Source organism: Trifolium pratense, linkage group LG2 (assembly GCF_020283565.1).
Source record: "Trifolium pratense cultivar HEN17-A07 linkage group LG2, ARS_RC_1.1, whole genome shotgun sequence".
Lineage (NCBI taxonomy): Eukaryota > Viridiplantae > Streptophyta > Magnoliopsida > Fabales > Fabaceae > Trifolium > Trifolium pratense.
In genome coordinates this window covers 56042152-56065621 of record NC_060060.1, presented here as the reverse complement: position 1 = coordinate 56065621, position 23470 = coordinate 56042152, and the positions used below count along the sequence as shown (strand labels likewise).

At 34.1% G+C, this 23470-nt stretch overlaps 4 protein-coding genes and 1 long non-coding RNA gene across 12 annotated transcripts; 3 read left to right on the top strand and 2 right to left on the bottom strand.

The window, feature by feature from the left end:
* Positions 1 to 1563: 1563 nt before the first annotated feature.
* On the bottom strand, positions 1564 to 14225 carry LOC123909430 (histone-lysine N-methyltransferase ASHH2). Of its 8 annotated transcripts, none has more exons than XM_045960268.1 (19): positions 13940 to 14225; positions 13662 to 13725; positions 10650 to 13568; positions 10260 to 10479; positions 9681 to 9847; positions 9459 to 9538; positions 8765 to 8896; positions 8559 to 8675; positions 8339 to 8431; positions 7337 to 7414; positions 6908 to 6964; positions 5326 to 6040; positions 5191 to 5246; positions 4803 to 4882; positions 4570 to 4652; positions 4378 to 4457; positions 3307 to 3386; positions 2944 to 2989; positions 1564 to 2787 (listed from the first exon to the last, which is right to left on the bottom strand). In XM_045960268.1, the coding sequence occupies exons 3-19, from the start codon at positions 13492 to 13494 to the stop codon at positions 1708 to 1710; spliced, it is 6009 nt and encodes a 2002-aa protein (XP_045816224.1). In that variant the 5' UTR covers positions 13495 to 13568; positions 13662 to 13725; positions 13940 to 14225; the 3' UTR covers positions 1564 to 1707. The 8 variants fall into 8 exon arrangements, with proteins under 8 accessions (XP_045816224.1, XP_045816221.1, XP_045816225.1 ...); XM_045960265.1 differs by having other exon boundaries at positions 10260 to 10482; positions 13940 to 14207; XM_045960269.1 differs by having other exon boundaries at positions 10650 to 13549; positions 13940 to 14177.
* Positions 14226 to 15092: 867 nt separating this feature from the next.
* LOC123904995 lies at positions 15093 to 15870 on the bottom strand. The gene is made up of 2 exons (XM_045954596.1): positions 15744 to 15870; positions 15093 to 15520 (listed from the first exon to the last, which is right to left on the bottom strand). Exons 1-2 carry the CDS (start codon positions 15868 to 15870, stop codon positions 15093 to 15095), a joined length of 555 nt encoding a protein of 184 aa, XP_045810552.1.
* Positions 15871 to 19330: 3460 nt separating this feature from the next.
* Positions 19331 to 19998, top strand: LOC123910306. The gene is made up of 2 exons (XM_045961403.1): positions 19331 to 19371; positions 19571 to 19998. The coding sequence occupies exons 1-2, from the start codon at positions 19347 to 19349 to the stop codon at positions 19939 to 19941; spliced, it is 396 nt and encodes a 131-aa protein (XP_045817359.1). The 5' UTR covers positions 19331 to 19346; the 3' UTR covers positions 19942 to 19998.
* A 54-nt stretch (positions 19999 to 20052) lies between these two features.
* LOC123909702 (zinc finger BED domain-containing protein RICESLEEPER 2-like) lies at positions 20053 to 21556 on the top strand. The gene is made up of 3 exons (XM_045960580.1): positions 20053 to 20814; positions 20938 to 21271; positions 21378 to 21556. Exons 1-2 carry the CDS (start codon positions 20068 to 20070, stop codon positions 21049 to 21051), a joined length of 861 nt encoding a protein of 286 aa, XP_045816536.1. The 5' UTR covers positions 20053 to 20067; the 3' UTR covers positions 21052 to 21271; positions 21378 to 21556.
* A 57-nt stretch (positions 21557 to 21613) lies between these two features.
* LOC123909677 lies at positions 21614 to 22234 on the top strand. The gene is made up of 3 exons (XR_006809987.1): positions 21614 to 21759; positions 21858 to 21958; positions 22059 to 22234. It is a non-coding gene; the product is annotated as an uncharacterized LOC123909677 (long non-coding RNA).
* Positions 22235 to 23470: the final 1236 nt, after the last annotated feature.

The following is a 23470-nucleotide window of genomic DNA, read 5'->3' as shown; positions in this document are numbered from 1 at the left end:
ACTAACTATATGTGAAATTTTTGCCTATACTCTTTCATAAGAAAGTTTAAATAGTCTTGACTACAAGAAAGTTGTAAAAATTTAAGTAGTCTCGACTATAAGAAAGTTGTACGACTATAATATATATGAAATTTTTGTCTATACTCTCTTCATAAATATCAATAAAAATTGGCAAGTCTTACTTATGGGACAATATGTGTGAAAATTTGACATAGGATGTCTATTTCATAGTCTTGACTATAAGAGAGTTATAATAAAAAATCAATGAACATAGTTATCTCTAGGAGAAAAACATGATTAACATATTCATTATAACTGAGCTTTTCAAAGTTGACGTGGTTCGTATATCAGTTTGTTTTACCATATCGAAATGATCCCAGAATCAGTCCGTGTACAGGAATGGAGAAACTGCATACAAAGCGTCAATTATCGGTTTTCTTTGGAAGCTGAACATATGATCCTTTCAAAATTGAGATGGATCTTGTACCCAAAGTTGTATTTTCATGAAGAGGGTGACACTTGAAAAAGGTGTACTGAAACAACCATAATTATAATAGTTAAACTCAATTAAAGAGTTCTCTCGCTCCAAACAATGGAAAGATCACTCTTGTTAGCATTAATGAGTAGACTGCAAAAACATATTAACAAGGACCAAATGGATGCTGATTATTGGCAAAAAAAATTAAAAATGGATGCTAATTAAGAAATCAAGAAAGTAAAAATATTCATTGGAGAAAATAGTATATAAATTAACTAACTAATGTCTTGTAGACTTGCTAGAATCAAGACAGATTTCATAAGTTCGAAAAATGCTTTCGCTTTTGTGGGTTGTAACTTACTCAACACCAACTAGATCAACCTTCATTTGTATACAAAATGGGGCAGATCAAAATTCAGACAAACATAAGAATTGAAAAGGAAAAAAACCCAAAAAGATGTCAACAATGTAACTGCCATTATAAAATCAAAACATTTCATCCTAATTACATTCACAGCTATTATTTTGAAGCTTTTGGACTAGCTTTGCATACATACATTTACATATATGATGGTAAATGAATGAATAGATACTATAGTTTGATAGATGTGATATATGAGACATTAGGTAAATAACTGATCTGCTGAGTCCAAACAATAAATCAGACATAAGTAATTGATAGCAAGAGCATCAATTCATAAATGTTTAAAATAGAAAATGAGCAAGGAACATGAGCAAAACTGACTGTAACAGGTTTTCCATTTTGAGAGGATTATACCAGTCCGAGAAACACCTACCTCTTGAATGTTCGGGGAGATCAGTATCCAGAAGAGCGGGAGACCCCAGGTAACGTCCAGGAAGTAGGGAGAGTAGTATGGTTCAAATAAGTTTGCTTTCCTCCACAGACAGACACATTTTTAATAACACCATTAATATATATATTATAGTAGAATAATCCATATGTCGATGATTATCAGCCATATCAGTAATTGATTCATGATGGATCAAAACTAATTTGAACTATACAATGCATCCTAAAAAGTGAAGGAGGAATGCTGAAATTGAAAGAAATTTTCATTGAATAATGGACCCAGGAACAAATGAATTTTCATTGAATAATAGATCCAGGAATAAATGAATTGAGTATATGGATGAAAAAAGAAAACAAAAACAATTTCTTTTTATCCTGTGAACAGTAATGATTTTGCTGTTGTGAATACTAATAAATATTATTTTCCACCTTTCTCATCTCTACAGATTGCATCCTCCGAATAACTAGTAACTTTGGATTCTTTTGATACATCTACATCTACACTGCACATATCACCACTAGAGTTGTTGTCGTTACATTTCCATGCATTCCTCTTGAACCACGTTCGATGTATTTTTGAATTGTTCCATTTCTGCTGTCTAAAGTAATTCTTCCCCAAATCATTGGAGTCACCCTTCAACCTCTTAGTGTCGTGTTTATCATCCTCGCATTCAAGGTTCGTGTCTTCGGACTTGGCACCAGCTGTGCTAGTAGTCATGTCATCTGATTCTGAGCAACAATTAACCAAACCATTGGCACCCTGTTGCTTAACTTCAGCAGGTTGATCAATTTCCATACCATTAGTATTAGAAGGTTGACAGTCTTGGATATCCCGTGGATATGGGGGTAATGGAGGAAATGGGTTGAAAGGCATGCCAGGAGCAGTGACCCAACACCCTGTGATTTCAGCATGAGGAGTTCCATATTGCTGAGCAACAGACCATGGCATTCCATATGAGACGGGCAAACGAGAATTGAATTTCTCTTTTGGCTGACCAGTAACTAAACTAGAGGGCCATCCGGAATGGCTTGCATTTTGCAAAGCAGGACCGCCGGAGTTTAGTGCACTGTTTAAAGAACGTATTGGACATGAAAACCCTGGTGGAATTTCTTCATTCATGTTCTGGCTTTCATTGGTAGAGCCAATAACAGCAGCATAATATGAATTTGTCTCTGCTGGTTGATCCCATCGGCTTTTGCGCTTACGCTTTTTTACCCCATTGATCTCAACTCCATCCAAAGACGGTGTAGAGCAGCCCTCCTGGGAGCCACCATCTACTGAAGTTGAAGTTGTCATGAGCGTAGACTGCTGACCGCAATCAATTTCTTCCTTAGGTCTTAATCCCTGCTCGTGCCTATGATTGTGTGATACTGGAAATCTGTTAGAGTTGAAATTTCTGTGAGATTCCACCCTATTATCATCCCTGTCCATATAGCCACGTTTTCTGCCATTTCTTCGAATCCATCTGTCTCGGAAGCTTCGAGCAATTTGATGGACCTACAAGTGCAAACATCAGTGAAAATATTCAAATTCTTGCCCATAAAAAAGAATAAAAAACAATAATAGTATCCGCTTCCCACCAGTTCAAAAAAGACACAACTATAGCTAAAAAGTTATCTAATAGCGTATTTTGGAAGGTGATTGTGGCAATACCTGTTTGTCATCATGCTCTGTCAGAGACAGCATTGAACGCCTAAAACTGAACATTAAACCAATTATTAGTAAAAGAATAGAACTTAAAAGAGAAACAAAATAATTTCAGTGACGTTATACCAAAGATAATAGTGTAATCTTTGGTATATGAATTTGCAGGGAGAAATCATTAGAAGTAACACATTGAAGTAACACATAATGTTTCTAAGCACTCAACATATTATTGTAGTTTGTGTTGATCGTAATAGCTCAAAAAAATAGGAGATGGAGGAAAAGTAAAATTTAAAGCATCCTAATTCAGCAATATTTTACAATTGCTTTAATAGATTGGGGGAGAAGGGGTAAAGTTTGAAAATTCCTGACCTCTCCATTCCACGACAAGGAGGACCACTGTTGATATGTTCGGGTGTCAAAACCTTGCCTTCTGCCAGGTACTCTAAGACCTGTAAAAGAAAGTTGTTTAGGCACATGCTCTATAATTTCTTAATAGTCTATTTGGAGCCAAAAAGGAGGAAAGCAAAGAAAATATTAGGATCTAACAGCCAGCTATCAACTTATTGAAGAGTTTTTTATTTTGGTGGTGACTTATTGAAGAGTATAGATGGTCAAATCTATGCCCCAAATTAATATTTAAATCAATATTTATCATATTTTAACATTCAAAATGAATGACTACGGAAATTAGCTGACATCTAAATGAAGGAAAGAAAAAGCATAAACATCACACAAATATCAACATATGGGCATTGAACAGAAGTTACAAAATGCACGTTAGTTTTAAGCGAGCATTTCAAACAGCATCGTACAAAAAGCATAAGAGTGAATATAACACAAGAATTATGGGCAATAACAATATCACCATAAACATTGTTTCCAACTACTACGCAGACCTCCCCAATTTAGTATCATAAGGAAAAGCGCACACTTCTTTAGATGAAAAATTACACATCATAATCTAGGGTTTATAAAATTAGAAGATAAAACTGCACTGTTTGAAGCACTTCTCTCTAAAAAATTAATGAAAGAAAAATACAGAATTGTTGTCCCATATCTCACCTTAAAACTAAAGTGATGTCTATTATACAAATCTTATGTGAGGATGGAAAACATGACAAAATTCACAATGCAAACTCTACAATATAATTTTACCATACACAACTATTGATTTCACGACTGCAATGCAATTATTTGAAATGAGGTGGCATACATAATCTCTGGGTTTGTTTTGTCAACGGAGGGGAGGAGAGCAGAGCAGACAGATTTTATATTATGTTGGGTTCAACAAGGTGAGTGAGGAGAGAAATATTAATGGAGGGAAAGTGTGGTAAATTTACTTTTTTTTTCCCTTCCTTCCATTTCCCCCAACTAAACAGACCCTTGGGAAAAACGAAGCTAACAAAGAACTAAAGTATGAGTTATTTCCCATTTAAGTACCTTAAGAAGCTTTCGTAGTATTGGAATTTTTTTGAAGTCTTGCCTGTACTGCTTCATGATCTTATGCAACATCTGTAAACCTGAAAGCCAATACTATAGTTACTCTATGACACAGCCAAAGGTATGATGGGTTCTCACATTCCTGATAAATTGGAGAAAAATTTCATTAAATGCAAAGCAAGTATAGATTACCATTTTTACTAATTATGTCATTCAGCACGGCTCTAGATTTTGTTTTCAGAAGAGCATCAAGGATCATGGAAAGATCTCGATTGCTGCAACCAAAAGATTAAATTTCTTTTAGCAAGTATTTACATGTCCATAAACAATGAATAAATCTAGTACAAGTGTACACAACTATAACATGTGCTTAATGAAGGAAGAGTAAAATAAATAAGAGGAAAAAAGAGAATAGAGGAGAGGACCTTTGAATTGCTTCACCGGTGTATCTATCACCTGAAGCCACGGTGAGAAGCAAAAGTTTCAAGTAGCCTTTAGTGGCATCCTGTGACAAGAAAAGGGTGGGGTGAGTTAAATGGTGAAAACTGAGAAACCATAAAACTGACTAGATAGCAAGCCCAACAATACCTCCACTATTAAAGCATCAAGAAACAAAATTGAAAAAAGGGAATATGAAAGAAGACAAACTATTTCTCATCATTGATCATACAACATAAAATTTAAAATACGACAGCAATAATTCTTGCTTTGTTACAGAACATAAATATGAACTGCAGGAAAGCACACCAGAGGCCACCTGTATAGACAAGCTTCCAAATAAATGTACCTATTTGGAGTATATAAAGTACTTACTTTTCTTTTGCTTATTCCACCATTTCCATCCAGCAACTCATTAAGTTTCCCCTGAACTGCAATTAAGGAAAAGGTTCATCCATTATAACCAGTTTTTTAATAACCATGTTACCATAAAATATAAGGATGACAAACCTGCTTCAAACCGTCCATTGGAAGAACCTTCGATTACTTTTTTGTGTTTGATAGATGACACTGGCAATCGATTGGCTGCGACCTCAGCTGTAGGACCATTTGCAGCATTAGCACTGACTTTAGCCTTTTTAACAGAAGCATTTAGTTTAGAAGTCTTCTTCACATGCAGATGTGATTGTGAAACACCATTCCCGCCTTCAACCATTTCAGACTTGGATTCTCTACTATCAGTAGAATTCGACAACACTTTGCTGACAGCAGGCATGGGCTTGCTTGTTGTATCCTCCATTTGCTGAGAAGTTTCTTCTATTTGATCAGATGGTAAATTGCCTTTTGAGTCTTCCACTTCAACTGAACTGTGCAGCAGGGAAACAGCAGAGGCAGGGTTCATAGAACTATCTTTCCCAGGAGAACCATCTTCATCTATAGCAGTTGTAGACTTGTCCAATACATCCCTGTCCATTAATACATGCCTAGAAGACTCTGTATCAACATTATCAAAGGGCATAGGTGTGTTGTCCTCAACTTCACCATCTTCAGTAAGCATCATGGGTTCTGGATATTCATCATCAGAATCACCATGAACTACAAGCTCAGCATTAAGTGGATCACCACCGCCTATATAACCTCGACAATGAGGTGAACCACAATAACATTTTTTGGCAGCAGCTCCAAAAACCCTTACATAGTTGTAATCAAACGTCAATTCTTCATCCTGGGGAAGGTGGTTGAAAAAACATCAGCTTGGCACTGAATAATTCTCACACATGCTTACAGCCAAATAAAGGATTTAACGGCTAAGTTGGAATTCCAAATTCATAAGCTGAGGAAAAAGGACCACAAGCCTCCATACTAACAACACACATCATCTAACCCACCCCCTCCCCTAAAAAACCTCACCACTAATCTCTTCAAAGTTTAAAGACATCATAACATATAAAAAGAGAACCCAAATCATGTTATTTATTTAACTTCATATTATATAAAAAGAGAACCCAAATTGATCTATTTCATTAACTGCGTGAAGAGTTTTATATCTAATAACATTCACAGATGATTCTGGATTAGAAACAAATTTACATATGTCTACAAAAATGGTTAATCTAAGCATGAAGCGAACACTTTTTTCGCTCTCTCTTGCAAATCAAAAGAATAAAAGTAAAAAACAACAAAGTATAATCAGGGTAGTAAGTAACTACGAGACTACATGCAAAAAAGAGCAAGTGCAACAAACATTGATCAAAGCCTAGCCTACACAATTCAATTAGGCATTTCTGCAGAATAAGTTTGGCTCAATTGACCAAACATTCATATTATTTCAGGGGTAGAAGAGAGGTGGAAAATTCAATTGTTTTCAGACTCCTAGTCAGAAAGTAAAAAATTTCACATTTTCCTGTATGATCAATAATCACAATGCATAACAGACACACGTACAGGAAAATAAATTGACATAACTGATACAAAGACTCAAAATCAATTTCAAAACATAACAGCAAAAAAATTCCAAAATACGAAGCTACAAGATATAATGGAATTAACAAAGAAATACACAAAAGGTAATAATCGGAGGCAGAAAGCACACCTGCTTGATAGTCCGCAATGCAAACAGTCCAATACAGATCTCCCCATTCACCATCCACTGTTTAAAAAAAGGATGCAACATGAGGTCAAGTTATGTTAAAACAAGAGAAGAATTCTGAATTTCATGGTCCAGTCATTGTATAAAATGACATTAAGGATATGTTCTGAAAAAAGCCTACATCCATTAATGAAATTCAACCTGTGTTGTGCAGGTTCTAAAACTAGTCATGAGACAAGCAAGAACGCACAATAATGACAGTAGTCACAGCACAATGATACATGTGTTAAAATTTGCCATACACTTATACGCTAATAACACGAACATAGTTCCAATGAAAATGTCAAAGAATTAAGCTTCTCAAATATGATAATAATATATATTCACATTACTTAGAAAACAACAAAAAAATGCAGATAATAATACACTCACCTTTTCTGTCCGACAATTAGGATCACAACTATGATTAATGAAACGCCCCAAGTTTCCTTTTGCACTTGCATCAATCACCTGTAAATACCGAGATGTAAATGAAAAATAGAACTAAATAACTAACAAAATATCCGGAAAAATAATAATAACATATCTTTTTGAATCAACTACAGAAGTCACAATTTTCAACAGCATAATAATAATAATAATAAGGGTTTTTTTAACATGTGCAATATTGCACATGTTAAAGCAACTTAAAGTAGTAACTTTTTATTGAAAAACAACAATTATTTATTAAAAAGTTATACATTTAATATAAAATGCACAAGTTTAAATACAAACTTACTATTTTGAACTTCATGTGCAAATTTGCACATGGTAGAAAAACCCTAATAATAATATTAATAATACAAACAGCATGAAATGAAAAAATATATAATTGATTAATTGTGATAACTATCCAAGTCTTACTCTTCATATGCTGTTCAGCATGTGGATACAAGCACAATATTCTTCATATGCTGTCCAGCGTGTAGATACAGTACAATATAAGATGAGTTCATTTAGTCCACTACATTGGTGGCCTTAAGGTGGTCTTCGGTTTGTTTCTTGTTTTCATTTAATAAATAACAATAAAATTTCCAATTTGTTTTAAATGCTATCTAGAAGATAACTATTTGAGTTACTCTTGCCTGTAGTGATGATTAATCTGGGTTGTTATTTGTTTCGACTTTTTGTCCTAATAGTGAGATTGAAATTAGGAGGATATTCAGTTTGTTTTGTTATTCAATTTCAAACTACATGTTTTCATTAATAATAACCACCAATATGTCAGCTTGTTCTCATTTCCGTTTCTTGTCATTGGGATAAAAGACAAATAAAATTCATGTATGTTTCCACTCGGCAAACAAAGAACTCGGCAAATACTAAAAATAACAAATTGAATATTTCTAAGATAAAAATAAACGAAGTTGTTTCCATTTAAGTATGCAGATGTCATACCTCACTGCCGTTCAAGGTCATAAAATAGAAATGTCTATGACCCTTCAAAGCATACTCTCTTTGACGTGCCTCATATGCAGGCATATCAAGGACCTGTTTTGAATCATAAAAACATTATGAACATAAAGTCAATATTTCATATATCATAATACAGTAATATGTAACATTATTATAACGGTATGGAGATAATAAAAAGCAAGAATAATATTGTCCACATCACCTCTCCAACATATTCAATAATGAAATGGCCTTTGGCTACACGCTCAAGTGCCTTCAGCCCATAACCTTTTTTCCCACATTTAAACCACTTCAGTCTGGAATAGCTACGTTTTTGGAACTGCAATTGAACAGTTAAATCACAAATCACGCTCTTTGGCAAGGTCTGATACTATTGTATTTTAGAGGAAAAATGTATAACCAATAAACCTGCTGATTGGAGCAACGGTCCCCACATGGGCAAGTTCCTTGCACACATTCGATGTTAAGCATCCGATTTAGACATTCATCCCCGCATCCCAACTTACCTTCTGGAGGTGGCTTGCAATGGCAAACCATTACCTACAAGTTCATAGTTAAAATTTCAGTGTTATCCCGCATGACTGTATATATAAATCTTAGACAATATGTAAATCCTCCAATAAGAAGAAAGAACATTCAGTCCCTCTGAAGGTCTGAGTAGCAATCCAACTTGACCAGTTTTGTCATATATACTCATATGCTCTCTCTATACTCATATATAAGCGAAAGTAACCAATTGCACACTAATTAAAAATGTTAATTTAGTTAACAGCTTAACATCTTTTAATTTTATTGATATAATCAAAAGCATAACTTATTCTCTAAACTGCCATTTCTATGCATTTACTTTTTTATAGAAACTTGTTCCATGAGAGCATTAATTAAAGGATATTTGAAATTATATATAACATTAAACTTATGAAGTTAGAAATTTGCGTATATCTCAGACCAAGAATAACTTATTTTGCTAACATTTGAGTCCGGAGGGAGTACATGTCAGACCAACATGATCATGTGTGTGCTAAAACCAATTTTGAACTCAATCAAATAATATAATATGATGATTACATGTAACAAGCAAAAAGTTAGAACAATCTAGGACCTCGTCAATAGTCTGAGTTTTCGGGTTGCGGTGCAGAAACTCATTGGTGAAGATGCGGGTAAAAGTTGACTCTTGGGAACCTGCAATGCATAAAGCAAAGTGCATATCAGGCAGCAAGAAAGATTAAATGACATTCCTAAGAGGCTGAAATAGGCTAGTTTCAATCTTAGTTCTGTTAAAAAAAATTAATAATAATAACACTTCCTAGCTAATACCACACACCTGATGGTAGTCGATATTCTAATTCCTTATAATTTTTGGAGTCTTCACATACATCTTCTTCACCAGAGGCATATGATAGTCCTAACTCTGCATTAATCTCTGCATTTGATTTTTCTTGAGGGATAGCACAATCAGCAAAGGCTTTATCACTGCTGTCCTTGCAAGTCCTTTAAAAGAAAACCATTAATGATAAGAAACAAGTTATTAAAAGAAACTGGGAATGATATAGAAACAATATTTACCTTATGTACCTCTATATTTAAAATTTAAAATAAAAATAAAAAAGTCAACTATAAATATGAATCAAAACCGGTAAAATAAAAAATTGTGATTGAAACCCATATTTGGGAAATCCCTCACTTTACAAGCCAGTAGGGTGTATTGGGTAAAACTCAAGTCCCAGATTAGACAGATAAGACCTAAAATGACTTTATAAAGAGTGGCATCCCCACCTTACAAGCCTTTGTAAGGATGAGTTAGGCCCATTATAAAACCTAATAACCCAGACATCAATACAAAATACATGTTTATATCATATTGGTAATGAATAATAACTAGTATGAATGAAACGTTGTATACCAGGTGCAGTTAGTTTCATCAATCCGGTCAGCAAGCAAAGCTGGAATACGCCGCCACTTGTGACAATCATCACAACTCACCCATGCATTACGCGGTGACTGAGGTTGTTCTCCCAAACCAAAACCAGGCGGCATGTCCAAATTAGATACGTTGACAGATACACTGTTGTCACTGGGATCAATTTTTCCAACAGCATCCAACTTATGATTTCCAACTACATCTGCTGACGTGACACCAAAAACATTTATTGCAAGCAACATGTGAGATTAAGAAATAATACTAGAAAACAAGATTTAGATGGTCAAGAAGGAAACAAGGAACGTCAAAGATGATTTCAAATACAAGGATAATTTCACATTATGATGCAGTCAATCTGACGCATAAAGCTACCTGGATGCGGGTGATCTTCCACTTCACATGTAGATTTGAGAGAGACACCTTTTCCCTTGACTTCACTTTTGTTAATTGGCTCTTTCTGTTTTTCCTTGCGTCCAGTAGTAGACTTTTTCCTGCCTGTCGAGTCAGAAGCTTTTGATTTGGCCTTGCTAGCTTCACTAGGTTCAAGACTTTTAGGCAATTTACGACCCAAAGGTCTTGTAGAAGACGGCAAATCATTGGAACGCTGGAATTCAGAAAACCCATGGTCACCAGATGTTTTACCAGTTTTCTTGACTTTCACATCACTTTTAACTTTCAAAGCCTTGGTAGAGACTCCAAGTACAACCTGTCCAGAACAGGGCAATGATTCTGCAGCCATTTCTTTACTCTTTACAGATTTGCTTAGCTCAGTGGAAGTAGGTAATTCTAAAGAGCTAACCACATCATTGTAGTTCTTCTTACGTCTGTGATTCTTTGAATGCTTAACTATATTATTCCCTGGTTGACCTTGTGATCCATCTTCGGTGACACAATTTCCTGAACAAATAAGATTGTCTTTCTTCTTCTCTCTCTTCCCAAAGGTAACATCCATATTAGAATTTAACTCATTAGAAGAACCTAACACAGCAAGATGTACAACTTCTTCATGTCTCTCTCCAACCTGGACTTCAGGAATGGAATCAATGACTTCTGAATCAGGCGATGTTCCTGGATCTATAACAGAATTAGTAATTGGCTTAACTAACTCTTCAACCACCCTCTCTGGTGGAACTCCGTGACATGGTTCCTCTGCATCCCCATCTGACTTCTCTGTTATTTTAGAATTTTCTAACTGCCTATTTACAATTTGTCCATTTACAACAGCACAATCCTTGTCCAGGTCCTTTCTAAATGATTCTAAATTGTTTAAAGCCGACACTTCAGAAAATTTATCTGCAGAATTGTTGGTTACTTTCTGAGAACCTGAATCAGACCCCATGTGGGAAGCAGAAGCCAAGCCACCAACAGACTCCGGAACATTTGAGCAATGTGTATCATTTTCTTTTCCAAACTTGATCTTCAGACGAAAACGAGTAGCTGAAGTTGAAACATTATACTTTTGAACTGAACTTAATGACCCAGAACTTGCAGCATTCTTAATCATTTTCCCACCTTGATGCTCGTTTCTAGCCTTACCCTCAATCTGGCACATGGATTCACTAACCTCAAGCTCATTTTCATACTGAATAAACCGTTCAATATTGCCAAGCAATCCCCAGACAGAAGAACGAGCTGGTTTGGATAAACAACTTCTTTTCTTTCTAGCAGTCTCTAAGTTAATCATCATACCCCCACCCGGATGTGTCACACTGGGTTTGTTCTTAGATTTTCTAGAAGACTTTCTGGTTGGTGTCTTGCGACCAAATTTGGTTCTCTGACTGCTCCTTTGAGAAGGTAACAGTATGCTTTCAGTGATACAATCAACTTCAACAGCTTCTTTCCCATCATTATTTGTCTGTCCAGGATTGTCTACAGCACAATTATTGTTGATGGAAACACTGTCACCGTTGCAAAGGAGATCCGGCAAAACCTTTGGAGAGCTGTTGGTGATTAAAACAAGAGAGGAGTGACCTGATTCTGGATAAAAAGGTTTTCTAATGGTAGAGTTGGCAGTTCCATCTGCAGAACAATCCTTCAATATACAAAAATTATCTTCTATTTGCAATATGCCATTCTGCAATTCACTCCCTGGATCCAGCAAGGTAGGCTGACATAGTGAATCAACTACAGGTGAAGTCTTCAAGGTCCTTTGGAAATCTGGTGAGGAATTTGCTTGTACATATGAATTAATAGTGATTTCTTCTTCAACATCGGTTCTTATCTTTTCTTCATGAGTACTGTCACAATCCTCGCCATTTTTCTGGTCATGTAGCATATCACTTGTGCTCTCTACTTTTGTATCTATATACAAGGCACCTGACGGCACTTCCATATCCAGTGAAGGAGATATCTGCCTGCTAGAATTGGCGTCCATCCCATCTAAAGCATCACACTTTTCTACAACCCTTGGCAAGCTATCTGCATTTCTCATGATCTCCTCTGGCTCATTTTCCTGGTTGTAATCAACTAGCAAACCTGTCACGAAATCTGATTCCAAACACACTTCAGAATGTCTTGCATCAAACACACAGTTGACAGCACCTGCTAGCAAATCAGCACCATCGTTGTTACCTTCCAGAACTTCGGCATCATCTCCCGCAGAGGAAAAAATTGTGCTCTTGACATCCTTCTGCTCACCCTGTTCAGCATAATGTTTCTGCAAATTATTTGAGGTTATTGACTCCAACGGAAGGTCAACGTAGTGTCCATCTTGAAAATTTCCTTCCGAGCACAATCTACCACTTTTAAGATTAGAAACTTCAATGATATCCTTCTGCTCACCCTGTTCAGCACAATGGTTCTGCAAATTATTTGAGGTTATTGACTCCAACGGAAAGTCAACATAGCCATCATCTTGAAAATATCCTTCTGAGCACAATTCACCACTTCTAAGATCAGACACTCCAATGTCCTCCGAACAAATCCCCAAACTATTCCCACAATCATCTTCAACAGTTTTCTCCAATTTTAACACATCACCATTTTCACATTCTTTTTTCAAAGCATCACACGACCCCTCGGCAACATCAACAAAGCTAACAGAACAACCCACATGAGCCTCTTCCAAAGAACCATCAACCATACCATTACAAGCTTCCTCTGAACACAACTCCTGCACAGAATCTAACTCTGCCGCAAACCCCGAGCTCAAAGGCTGCTCCATTACAGACAAACCAGGTGGATCACCAACAATTGCAGGTTCACCACACGACCCCATCTCAATCACAAACAAATCGTTCAAAAATCAAGCACTTCACCACTAAACCTTCACTCTGATCAACAAAATCAGAACTTCAAAACAAAACAACAATCAACACCTGAACTAGCACAATGCATCACCTTGAAGAATCAACAATCAAAGCAAAGTAACAAAAAAAAAAATACCTTCACATGAAAATCATACCCCAGAATGAAAACCCTAGAAAGTGGCATTATCCTGAGGTATACTCTGTAAGGAAATAGATAAAATTAAAAATCAAAACTTTAAAATTAAAATTATAAAAATTAAAAACCCTACTTTGACAATTTGAGCATAGCATAATAATAATGCACACGCAAACACGGGTTTATAAGAACAAATAGTAATAAAATTGAGAAAATTAAATTAAAATTAATAAAAAAATTGAAGTAAGAAAATTGAAGAGCGAATTGATTGCAGATACCTGATGATGATGCAGAAGATTGAAGATAAGAATTTGGCGTATTGAAGGATTGTATTGTTAAGGGTTAAAATTGAAAATCGATGATAAAAATATTATTCTTTTCTCTCTGGTTGAGGAGAGAGAGAGAGAGAGTTGGGTCTCCGTCGCGCGCAAGGTTACTTGAGAGAGAGAGAGATGGTTGGTGACTTCAACGAAAATAAAATAAAACAAAAATCAAATGAAAATAGGGTTTGAGGATATTATGATATGCTAACAAAAAAATAATATTACCAAGAGAAAAGATATTAATATGGATATCATGTATGAGAGAGAAATATATAGAGATTGAAGTTTAAATTTATAAAATTATAATCACCATTCACCACTATAATATTTGATAAAAAACTAAGATTTTTTTTTTAATAATATATAACTAAGATTTAGTTTTGATATGTTGTATAAAAAAAAATTAGGGACTGAGTTAACAACTTCTTCTCCCAATTTTAATTAAAAAAAATGTTGTATAAAAAAATTATATCTTTTCTTTGTTAAAAAGAAACTTAATATCCTTTCAATGTTAAAAAAAAAATATTTATATCTTTTCAAGAAAGAAAAAAATCACAATCGATAATTCAATGTATCAGCTTAACGATTGTTATTATTCTCGTCAAAAAGATAAAAAATTTATTATTAAGGTCAAACAACTTTAAAGAAGAAAAAAAATCACAATCGATAATTCAATGTATCACTTACGATTTTTATTATTCTCGTCACAAAAATAACATTGTCAATTATAAATGTCGCACATTCATTTCATTTGTACGCTTTTTTTTTTGTGAGATTTCGCTCATAATTTTATTTCATTGGAGCATGCACTATTTACAAGTACTAGGTTTAATAAAAGAATATTAGACTTCATTAATAACGTAAACTATAATTCAAATTCTAACTTGTACTAAAAAAAAAGTTTGAATTCCTAACTTGAAAAAATATTATCTCTATATTTAAATATAAAATTTTTTTGAGAAAATTTCGAAGATCAAGAAAGTTAATTACAAAAAAATATATGTATTTGTTTTATAAGGGAAAATATTATCATTTAAATATGAAATATTATCTTATCATTTGATCAGTTTTTTGGTCACAAGAGAGAAAAACAAAAACAAAAGGAAAACTACTCTCTAACAAAAGTCACGCCCCATGCATCAGCAAAGAGATGGGGAGACAACTCAGAAGGAGGCACAACAAGCTTCACAAGGGGAGAGATAGTGTTAGCTCCCATTTTAGCGAGCATATCAGCGCACGCGTTCCCTTCCCGGAGCGTGTGATTAATAACAACATTCCAGTCTCTATCTAGAAGTTGATGGATGCTAAAGAATTCATTCGCAAATTTATGATGTGGTGAGACGCCATTTTTTACAAGAGTAACTGTTTGTAGGGAATCCAAAAAGCAAATGACATGTTTGAATCTTTTATCCCAACATAACTCTAAACCATGAAGCATAACCATGATCTTAGCATATAGAATACTAGCCTGAGATTTCACACCATAGAACCCTCCAAGAAAGGATCCAAAACTATTACGAATAAGACCACCAAAACCTGCGGATTGAGGCGAATCCAACAAATTTCCATCAACATTCAGACAAACATAACCATTCGGGGGACAGGACCAGGCCACTAGCTACTGAGATGACATATTTGCGGCGGCCGACGTCGGTGTGTCAAAACCACAACACAGTAGTGTAGCATAGAATGAATTTTTGCAACACTCTTATGAATACTAGCTCTATTGTTATTAAAGATGACGTCATTCCGCGCACACCAGATAACCCACAACACGACAAAGATAATATTCCCATGAGAAGCCCCAAAGGTTTTACACCAAGAGAACCAATCCAATCCCTGTGTTGAAGGAGGGATATTATCCAAGCCACAAGCTTTCCAGACATTAAAAGCATCAATGCAGAAAAAGAGAGAATGATCAATAGTTTCTTATCATTTGATTAAAAATATATTACATAACTAAATTTCAAAAAATAGTAAATAATGATATCATGTTTCTAATCATATGTGTCTCTTATTGTCAAAAAATCATATGTACGTCAAACACACGGTTTGATAAGTGGTCCTCTCATATCTTTATCTAACTCATTATTCTATCATATTTATATTTTATCATGTACATCTTTTTGAACAAGATATCATGTACATCTAATAGTAATGACTTACATATTTGCATCTTTTTTCTCACTCTTGAACCCTCATAAGTGGCGGAACCAGGAAATCAAATCTGGGTGGGCCGCTAAAAAAATATAATATATAAATTAAATATAAAAATTATATTTCATACAAAAATTTAAGTCATAATAAACACAAATTTGATCATAAGAAATTAATGTCATGGCCTAAATAATATACGACGTGTGTCAAGTAACTTAAAATTATCAATGATTTACTTTAAAGTTTAAACTAATACTTGCACATTGATCATTAAAAAAATTATATTTTATTATATTACACGGTATATTTAAAAGAGAATTATTTTTAATTGAAAACAGTTGCACTTTTTTTTAGAAAAAAATTAGAAATTGTCTATTTTTGTATTGATATATATCGATGAAGAAAAGAAAAATTTTAAAAAAAAAACACTATATCCTTGATTAAGTGGCTTGAGGTAAAGTTTTGGTCTCCAAATACATGGACTTCAAATCATTAAACGTGATTTTTATAAATAAAAAACAGTAAAATGCAAAAATATTGGCCAAGGAGTGTTGAACCTATGACCTCCACACAAATGAACGTACTCACAACCACTAAGGCACGCATTGAATTCTAGTATATTTATGTCTAAAGAAATACATATAGTTTATACGCATAATTTTATAAATACACCAAGGATATTTTAGTAGTTTCACATTTGTTGGGGGTGGGCCATGGCCCTGCCCAGCCCCCCTAGGTCCGCTAGTGTCCTCATTGGTTAAATTTTTATTCCGATTTTTAAAACATCAATTTGTATGTATCGATATCTTCTTTCTCACTCTTGAATTATTTTTCCCTAAATTTTTTTTAAAAGGATTTGTATAAAGGAGTACCATGATGACTTTAAGAGCGAAGGAATACATCAAAAGGAAAAAGAGATTTAAAGGACCATAAACCAACCAAAATAGTAGAAAAACACGACTAAGGAGAAAACCCACAAAATAAAATCATGCTAGAAATATGACCGCATAGACTCTCACGCAGAAAAATGCCACAAAAATATGCTTGTCGGAGTAAACATAATAATCCATGACCACTCTTAAATGGAACACAAAGATCCCTATATGATAGCCAAAAAAAAACTTCCATGAAAAAAATCGAATTTGATCTAACACTTGCTCAACAAACAAATTCTTGGTAGAGAAAATAGCATCATTGTGTGACTTTCAAAACATCCATGTAACTGAATTTTATGCCATAATAACTAATCTTTATTGACTCGTAAATGTCCTACCAAAAGAGCAAAATATCAAAACCAAACCAAACAGATTGAGCGATATTGTCAACCGTCGCCTGAACCACCAGAAATACATTATGCCAAACATAAAGTGAGAAGTTCCATGTCACCACAAAGTCGGAATTTTGGTCTTAATATCATGGTCGACATTGAAGGTTCACCATTTTGATATCAATCGTTACAGAATCGCCATCTTTTGTGTTTGTTGGGGAGGAGCACGCGATTTGGGCTAGCGTGTTCATTGGGCCGAGCAAGGCATATTGGGCCTTGGATCAGTTCAAAACAACACTAAAGGTGGTATTTGGGAAGAAGAATTAAAGGGTCCCTGCCTATATTATGAACGATGTGTCAACCTCCTGGATTGTATGTTTAGAGTATAAGAAGTATTATATATTGGAATGATATTTAATATATACGAATTAAGAATATCCCCGTTGTGTTCCCCTTTTAAAATATAGATATATATATTTTGTCTTTTAATAAAACTTTCATAGGTCAATCTTAAACTCTGAATCTAGTATGAAACACATAAGAATGAAACAAACAATAGTATAATTTTATAAGAGTCATAATGGATCACATACGGTGGCGGAACTAGAAAAAATTATCTGGGTGGACCACAAAAAAATTATAATATATAAATTAATTACGAAAATTATATTGCATATAAAAATATAAGTCTTAAAAAGCATAAAGACATTATTTGACAATGACATATTTTAAACTTGTGCTCGTAGCTTATAAGCTCATAATGAAACAAATTCCTATTTTTTTTATAACTGCAAACAAATATTATTAAGCACAAACAAGTACAAGAAGTACTATGAGGCAAAAAAAAAAGGTAAAGCATACAAGATACAAGAGTCAAGTTTCTGGCAAATTACAAAAAGCATAATCCTAGGTGCACTAACAACCGATCGAAAACAAAAAGGAAGTAGCAGATGTCACAGCAGGCTAAAAAAACAAAGAGCTACTCCTAACTAGGGGTGTGCAGAAATTGACTAACCGACCGAAACCGATCAACCCACAAGTCTTGAAACCGAAAAAGCTGGGTTGGGGCGGTTGGAACGTGTCGCGGGTGAAAGGGACCAGGTCCACATGGGTGTGGGCGGTCGGGTGTGGGTTTGGAAAAAATGAAACCGCATAGACCGAACCCAACCGAACATATTTATATATTGATATTACTTATCTGATTATGTGCCTTCAACCCACTAACTCAGGCCCAACGTAAAAATAATTCACTCAGACCCTAGGTATATAAACTCTTTCACTACTAACTTCACTCAAAACTAACCCTAATTTTTAACAAGAGCAGCGGCGCTCTCTCAAGTCTCTGGTGAACTCACACACACACAACTCACCATTGTTTCCCTAACTTTGTTTCACTCTCACCACCGTTTCTCTACCACTCACCTTCATCTTCTCTCATCGCACAAAATCAAGGATCAAACCATCAACACCGTAAGTTAGTTTCGTTCACTTCACTGTTGTTTATCTATCTCTCACCTTATCATCTCATCGCACTGTTGGGTTTTCATGTGTTGATGTGTCTTTGTTGTTGTTAACTCTTATTTCTATTTTATTTTTTTGTGGTTTACTTTTGTTTATGATTTTTTGAGGTCGTTCAATCTTGTTGATTTATGATTGATTGTTGGTTCTTTAAAAATAGGTTTATCTTTAATTAGAGAACACAAATTTTGTTTATATTTTTTTGTACTTGTTCATTGCTATTGCAGGGTTTAGGACTTTAGCTTTTGTTGTTGTTTTTTTTTTTGACAAACACTCACCAATGATATCATGGATTTTTTTGTTGTTATTCTTTAGGTTGTTATGTGATTTACTTATCTTAAATATTAATTAATTTATCTTTAATTTAACTACAGTACCTGAAGGATCAAACACTCACTAATGAGTGACATTGATGTTGATATGGATGATGAATCAACTCAAAATGGTAAGTTATTGTTCTTTTTTAAGCTGTTTTATTTTTTATTTTACTTATGTATTGTATTTTAGTTCTACTTTTATGCAAGTTTAATTTATTTTTTTTAATTTTAAATATATGTTCAGTTTTGTTTTTATTGTGTTAATTTTTCTATTTTGTTGTATTCATTTTTTTATGTTCCGTTTCTTATATGATTTTCATTTTTCAGAAATTGTTGGAGCCAATGGTGATGGAAGTCAGCCACCAATTGCAGCGGTTGGTGATGAAATTCAGCCTTCAAATGCAACTGAAGACATTCTCGCAGTTGATGCATCATCTCTTCCACCTATGCAAACAAGGAAGAGGAAGCCTAATGCTAGTGTGCACTCAAACTTCTGTCCCAAGATGACTGTTACTAAATTCATAATTTTAGATAAACAACCCTTTAAGCTAGCTGAGGGGGAGGGTTTCAAACAACACATTATAACCTTACAGCCACAATATACAATTCCTTCAAGGCACACAATGTCCAGGGATTGTTTTAAGTTGTACCTAGAAGAAAAGGAGAGGCTGATGGCTGAGTTTAGATCTAATTGTTAAAGGGTTGCACTTACAACCGATTGTTGGGCATCTGTCCAAAAGCTTCGTTACTTAGTTCTCACAATAACTGTGGACAATGCATCGTCGAATGATGTGGCCTTGGGTTTTTTGAAGAGGAGAATAAACATGAATAAGATAGTTTTAGATGGAAAGTATTTGCACTTTAGGCCTATTTCTCATATCCTAAACTTAGTTGTGAATGATGGCTTGAAAACCAACCAATTGGCCATTTCTAAGATTCGAACAACTGTGAGGTTTGTGAGATCATCCTCTCAAAGACTTGTGAAGTTTAAAGAGTGTGTTGGGTTTGCGGGAATAACTTCCAATAAGATTCTTCGTCTAGATGTTGCCACTAGGTGGAACTCAACCTACCTAATGCTAGAGTCAGCTGAACCTTTTCAAGTTGCTTTTGATAAGCTTGACTTTGAAGACCCTAGTTATATTGAGTACTATGGGCCTAATTCTTCTCCCCCTAATTTTGAAGATTGGGATAAAGCTTGTGCCTTTATGAAATTCTTCAAGATATTCTATGATGCCATAAAGATTTTTTCAACCTCTACACATGTAACCATACATGCTGCATTTCACCAACTTTACAAAATACACATCGAGTTGAAGTTGGCCATTATGGATTCAGATCCTGTTATGAGTGCCATGGGGAAGGACATGAAACTGAAATATGAAAAATATTGGGAAAATGTTGTGAAGATGAATGATCTAATTTATTTTGTTGTAGTTCTTGATCCATGTTATAAGATGAAGTTTTTTGAGTTTATTTTACCTCAAATGTACAATTCTAAATTGGAAAATGAGTCGTTAACCAAAATGAAAGCTAATATGTTGAACATGTTTAATTGGTATGCTTCAGCCCATGACCATCAAAATAGAAATAGGCCCTCTTCTAGTGTTTCATCATTGATACAAATTAGTGTTTCAGTTGAGCAACCAAGACCTCAAAGTGTTTTTAAGAATTTTTTAAAAGAAATAAATTCCATAGACAAGAAAAATGAGCTTGAGAAATATTTGGATGAACCTAACTTTGATGATGATGGTAACTTTGATCTACTGTTGTGGTGTAAAGAAAATTCCTTGAAATATCCGGTTTTATAAAAAATGACAAGGGATGTGTTTGCTACTCCCGTTTCAACTGTTACATCTGAAAGTGTCTTTAGTACCAAGGGTAGAATATTAGATAGTTTTAGTAGCTGCCTAAATCCGAAAATGGTTGAGGCTTTATTTTATGCTCAAGATTGGTTGAGGCCTTCTCTTAATCAACTCAAGGACCAGATCATCCAACAAGATCTGGAAGCATCTGAAAAAATTGTTAGAGGTAGTAATTTTATATTTGAATTAACATCTGAAAATTTTATAAATTTTTATATGTATGATGACTTTTATAATTTTTTTTAATGTCTGTCTTTTTGTTTGTCACTTAGAATTATGTGAATCCTTAGCTTCTACATCTTTTGGAGTAACACCTATTCCTTCTGCAACTACACCAGCTTTTGATCCATTTGCTGCTGGTCCATCTTCTCAGTCACGACCTTTTGGTCATGATTGAGAACTTTCTGGTATTTATATTTTTTATTTCCTTGTGTACTTGCTTCTCATCCTATGCCTGATATTAATTAGTTATATTAATTCATTCTATTTTATTTATTCATTGTAGTTGTAATGATTTTTTGAGCTTTTTGGAGTCATTGCTAAGACTTGACTCAGTTGACTGTGACCCTGCTTGGCTACTCAATTTTTTGGTATCAAATGCATGTTAAATCTTTTGAATATGAATATGCAAACAAGCTTAATCTGGAACAGAATGTGAGTGAGTATATTAATTAACTTGTTTGTTTCATTTTACAATTTAATCTTTTATCAATTATATGACTTCTTTAATTTAATTATACTCAAACTTTCAGTCACTATATCTACAATTGTTTTGATGCGGTTCTTTAGTACGTTTGATTGCTACTATTACTGCCAATGTTGTATGGTTTTCAAGGATCTTTGTTTTGAAATTGTAAGTATAGTTTCTGTTCTATTTTCATTCTTTTATCTATTACTGTCAATGTTGTAATTTGTTGCTTCCTAATGTTGAATTTGGTCTTTTTATGAATTAGATGGTTGAATATACATTTGGTTGTAGGATGGTTGGAAACAAGGAATTAATTGTTGAAGATACATTTGTTGCTGAAGCTTATACCTTCTGGCCTGCTGCTGTAGCCTTCATGTATTTGTATCTTTTCCTTCTCCCTTGGTATGTCTTATACCATGGTTTGAGTGTTGTCAATAAATTTTGCTGCTTCAAAAAAAAGTTATTAATTATTTAATCCTATTTGTTTATTTGTGATTGTGTTTGATAATGAATTAAGATGGGATTTGTTTCTCATTTGTAATCTTATTCTATTAATGTATTTTACTAGTTATTAACTTGTTAATTCATTCTATTTTTCTTGTTTGGAACTTATTATCTTATTGTGTTTACTATTTTTAGGAATCATTTTTAAGATGGTGTTGTTGTGCACCCTTTGGAGTAGATGTTGATTGATGATGTAGAAGTTTATAAAGTTATAAGAAAATGAAGGTAAATTATGTTGGTTCTAAATTTTGATAATGAAATTAGCTATAAAACATGACAAAGTAAATTACACACAATTTTTGCTTGTTTTATTTCCTAGCCAAACTCAATGGTGGCTGATGGCAATGGCAGCAATCAACAACTATGGAAGAATATTGTGCCAATTTCAGATTTTTAATGGTTGTAAATTATATTATATATTTGCAATGGTCTGTAATATATATATATATATATATATATTGTACCACTAAGCTCAACTTGGTGATCAAGTCAAGCTTAACAAAACACATGCTAGCTAGCAAAGACTGAATGTGTGAATGAGATAGTCAAGCAGGGATGAATCTGAATGTGAAAATGACAGTCAAGTAGGACATAACATATGTTAGCTACTTATGATAAATTTGTTATTATTAGGAAGCTGCTGCAAATGAATATTAATATTAAGCAGCCTGTTAATATATCTAATGAATGCTACTGGTGAGCAGCTTGTTAAGCAAATGAATGCATTTGTTAAGCAACCTTATTTTTTTATATTTTTATCTATTAAAACTAGTTCAGTATATATTTTATTGAATTCTAAATTGAATATTTTGTAAAAATAAAATTATTTTAGCTCCAAACAAATATATTTACAGATTATAAGCAATTCTGTAAAAAATGTTTTTTTTAAGCTCAATTTGTTGTTTCTTTTATTAAATGTACAAAAAAAACTTGTTTAAAAATATGTAAAAAAGGCCCATTTGGCCCAATTTGTAAAGAAGCCCAACCCGTTCTTACCCAACCCATGAACCGCCAAAACCGTTTGACCCGAAACCCGCCCAAACCAAACCCATTTTCGGTCGGAATTGGGCCTTCAGATAGCCCATTCAGTTTTGAATATCTTTGGCAAAATGGCCCGAACCCGCCCGTTGCACACCCCTACTCCTAATAGTAACAAATCAAAAAACCAGAACA

Coding starts and splice junctions, on each gene's coding strand:
- LOC123904995 (XM_045954596.1), bottom strand. CDS start 15,870: ATGTCTGGAAAGCTTGTGGCTTGGATAATATCCCTCCTTCAACACAGG. Junction 15,521..15,743: donor GTCGTGTTGTGGGTTATCTG/GTGTGCGCGGAA, acceptor CTCAATCCGCAG/GTTTTGGTGGTCTTATTCGT.
- LOC123910306 (XM_045961403.1), top strand. CDS start 19,347: ATGGATGATGAATCAACTCAAAATG. Junction 19,372..19,570: donor TGATGAATCAACTCAAAATG/GTAAGTTATTGT, acceptor TTCATTTTTCAG/AAATTGTTGGAGCCAATGGT.
- LOC123909430 (XM_045960265.1), bottom strand. CDS start 13,494: ATGGGGTCGTGTGGTGAACCTGCAATTGTTGGTGATCCACCTGGTTTG. Junction 9,848..10,259: donor GATGAAACTAACTGCACCTG/GTATACAACGTT, acceptor TTTCTTTTAAAG/GACTTGCAAGGACAGCAGTG. Junction 8,676..8,764: donor ACCGTTGCTCCAATCAGCAG/GTTTATTGGTTA, acceptor GTTCAATTGCAG/TTCCAAAAACGTAGCTATTC.
- LOC123909702 (XM_045960580.1), top strand. CDS start 20,068: ATGAATAAGATAGTTTTAGATGGAAAGTATTTGCACTTTAGGCCTATT. Junction 20,815..20,937: donor ATTGGTATGCTTCAGCCCAT/GACCATCAAAAT, acceptor ATAAATTCCATA/GACAAGAAAAATGAGCTTGA.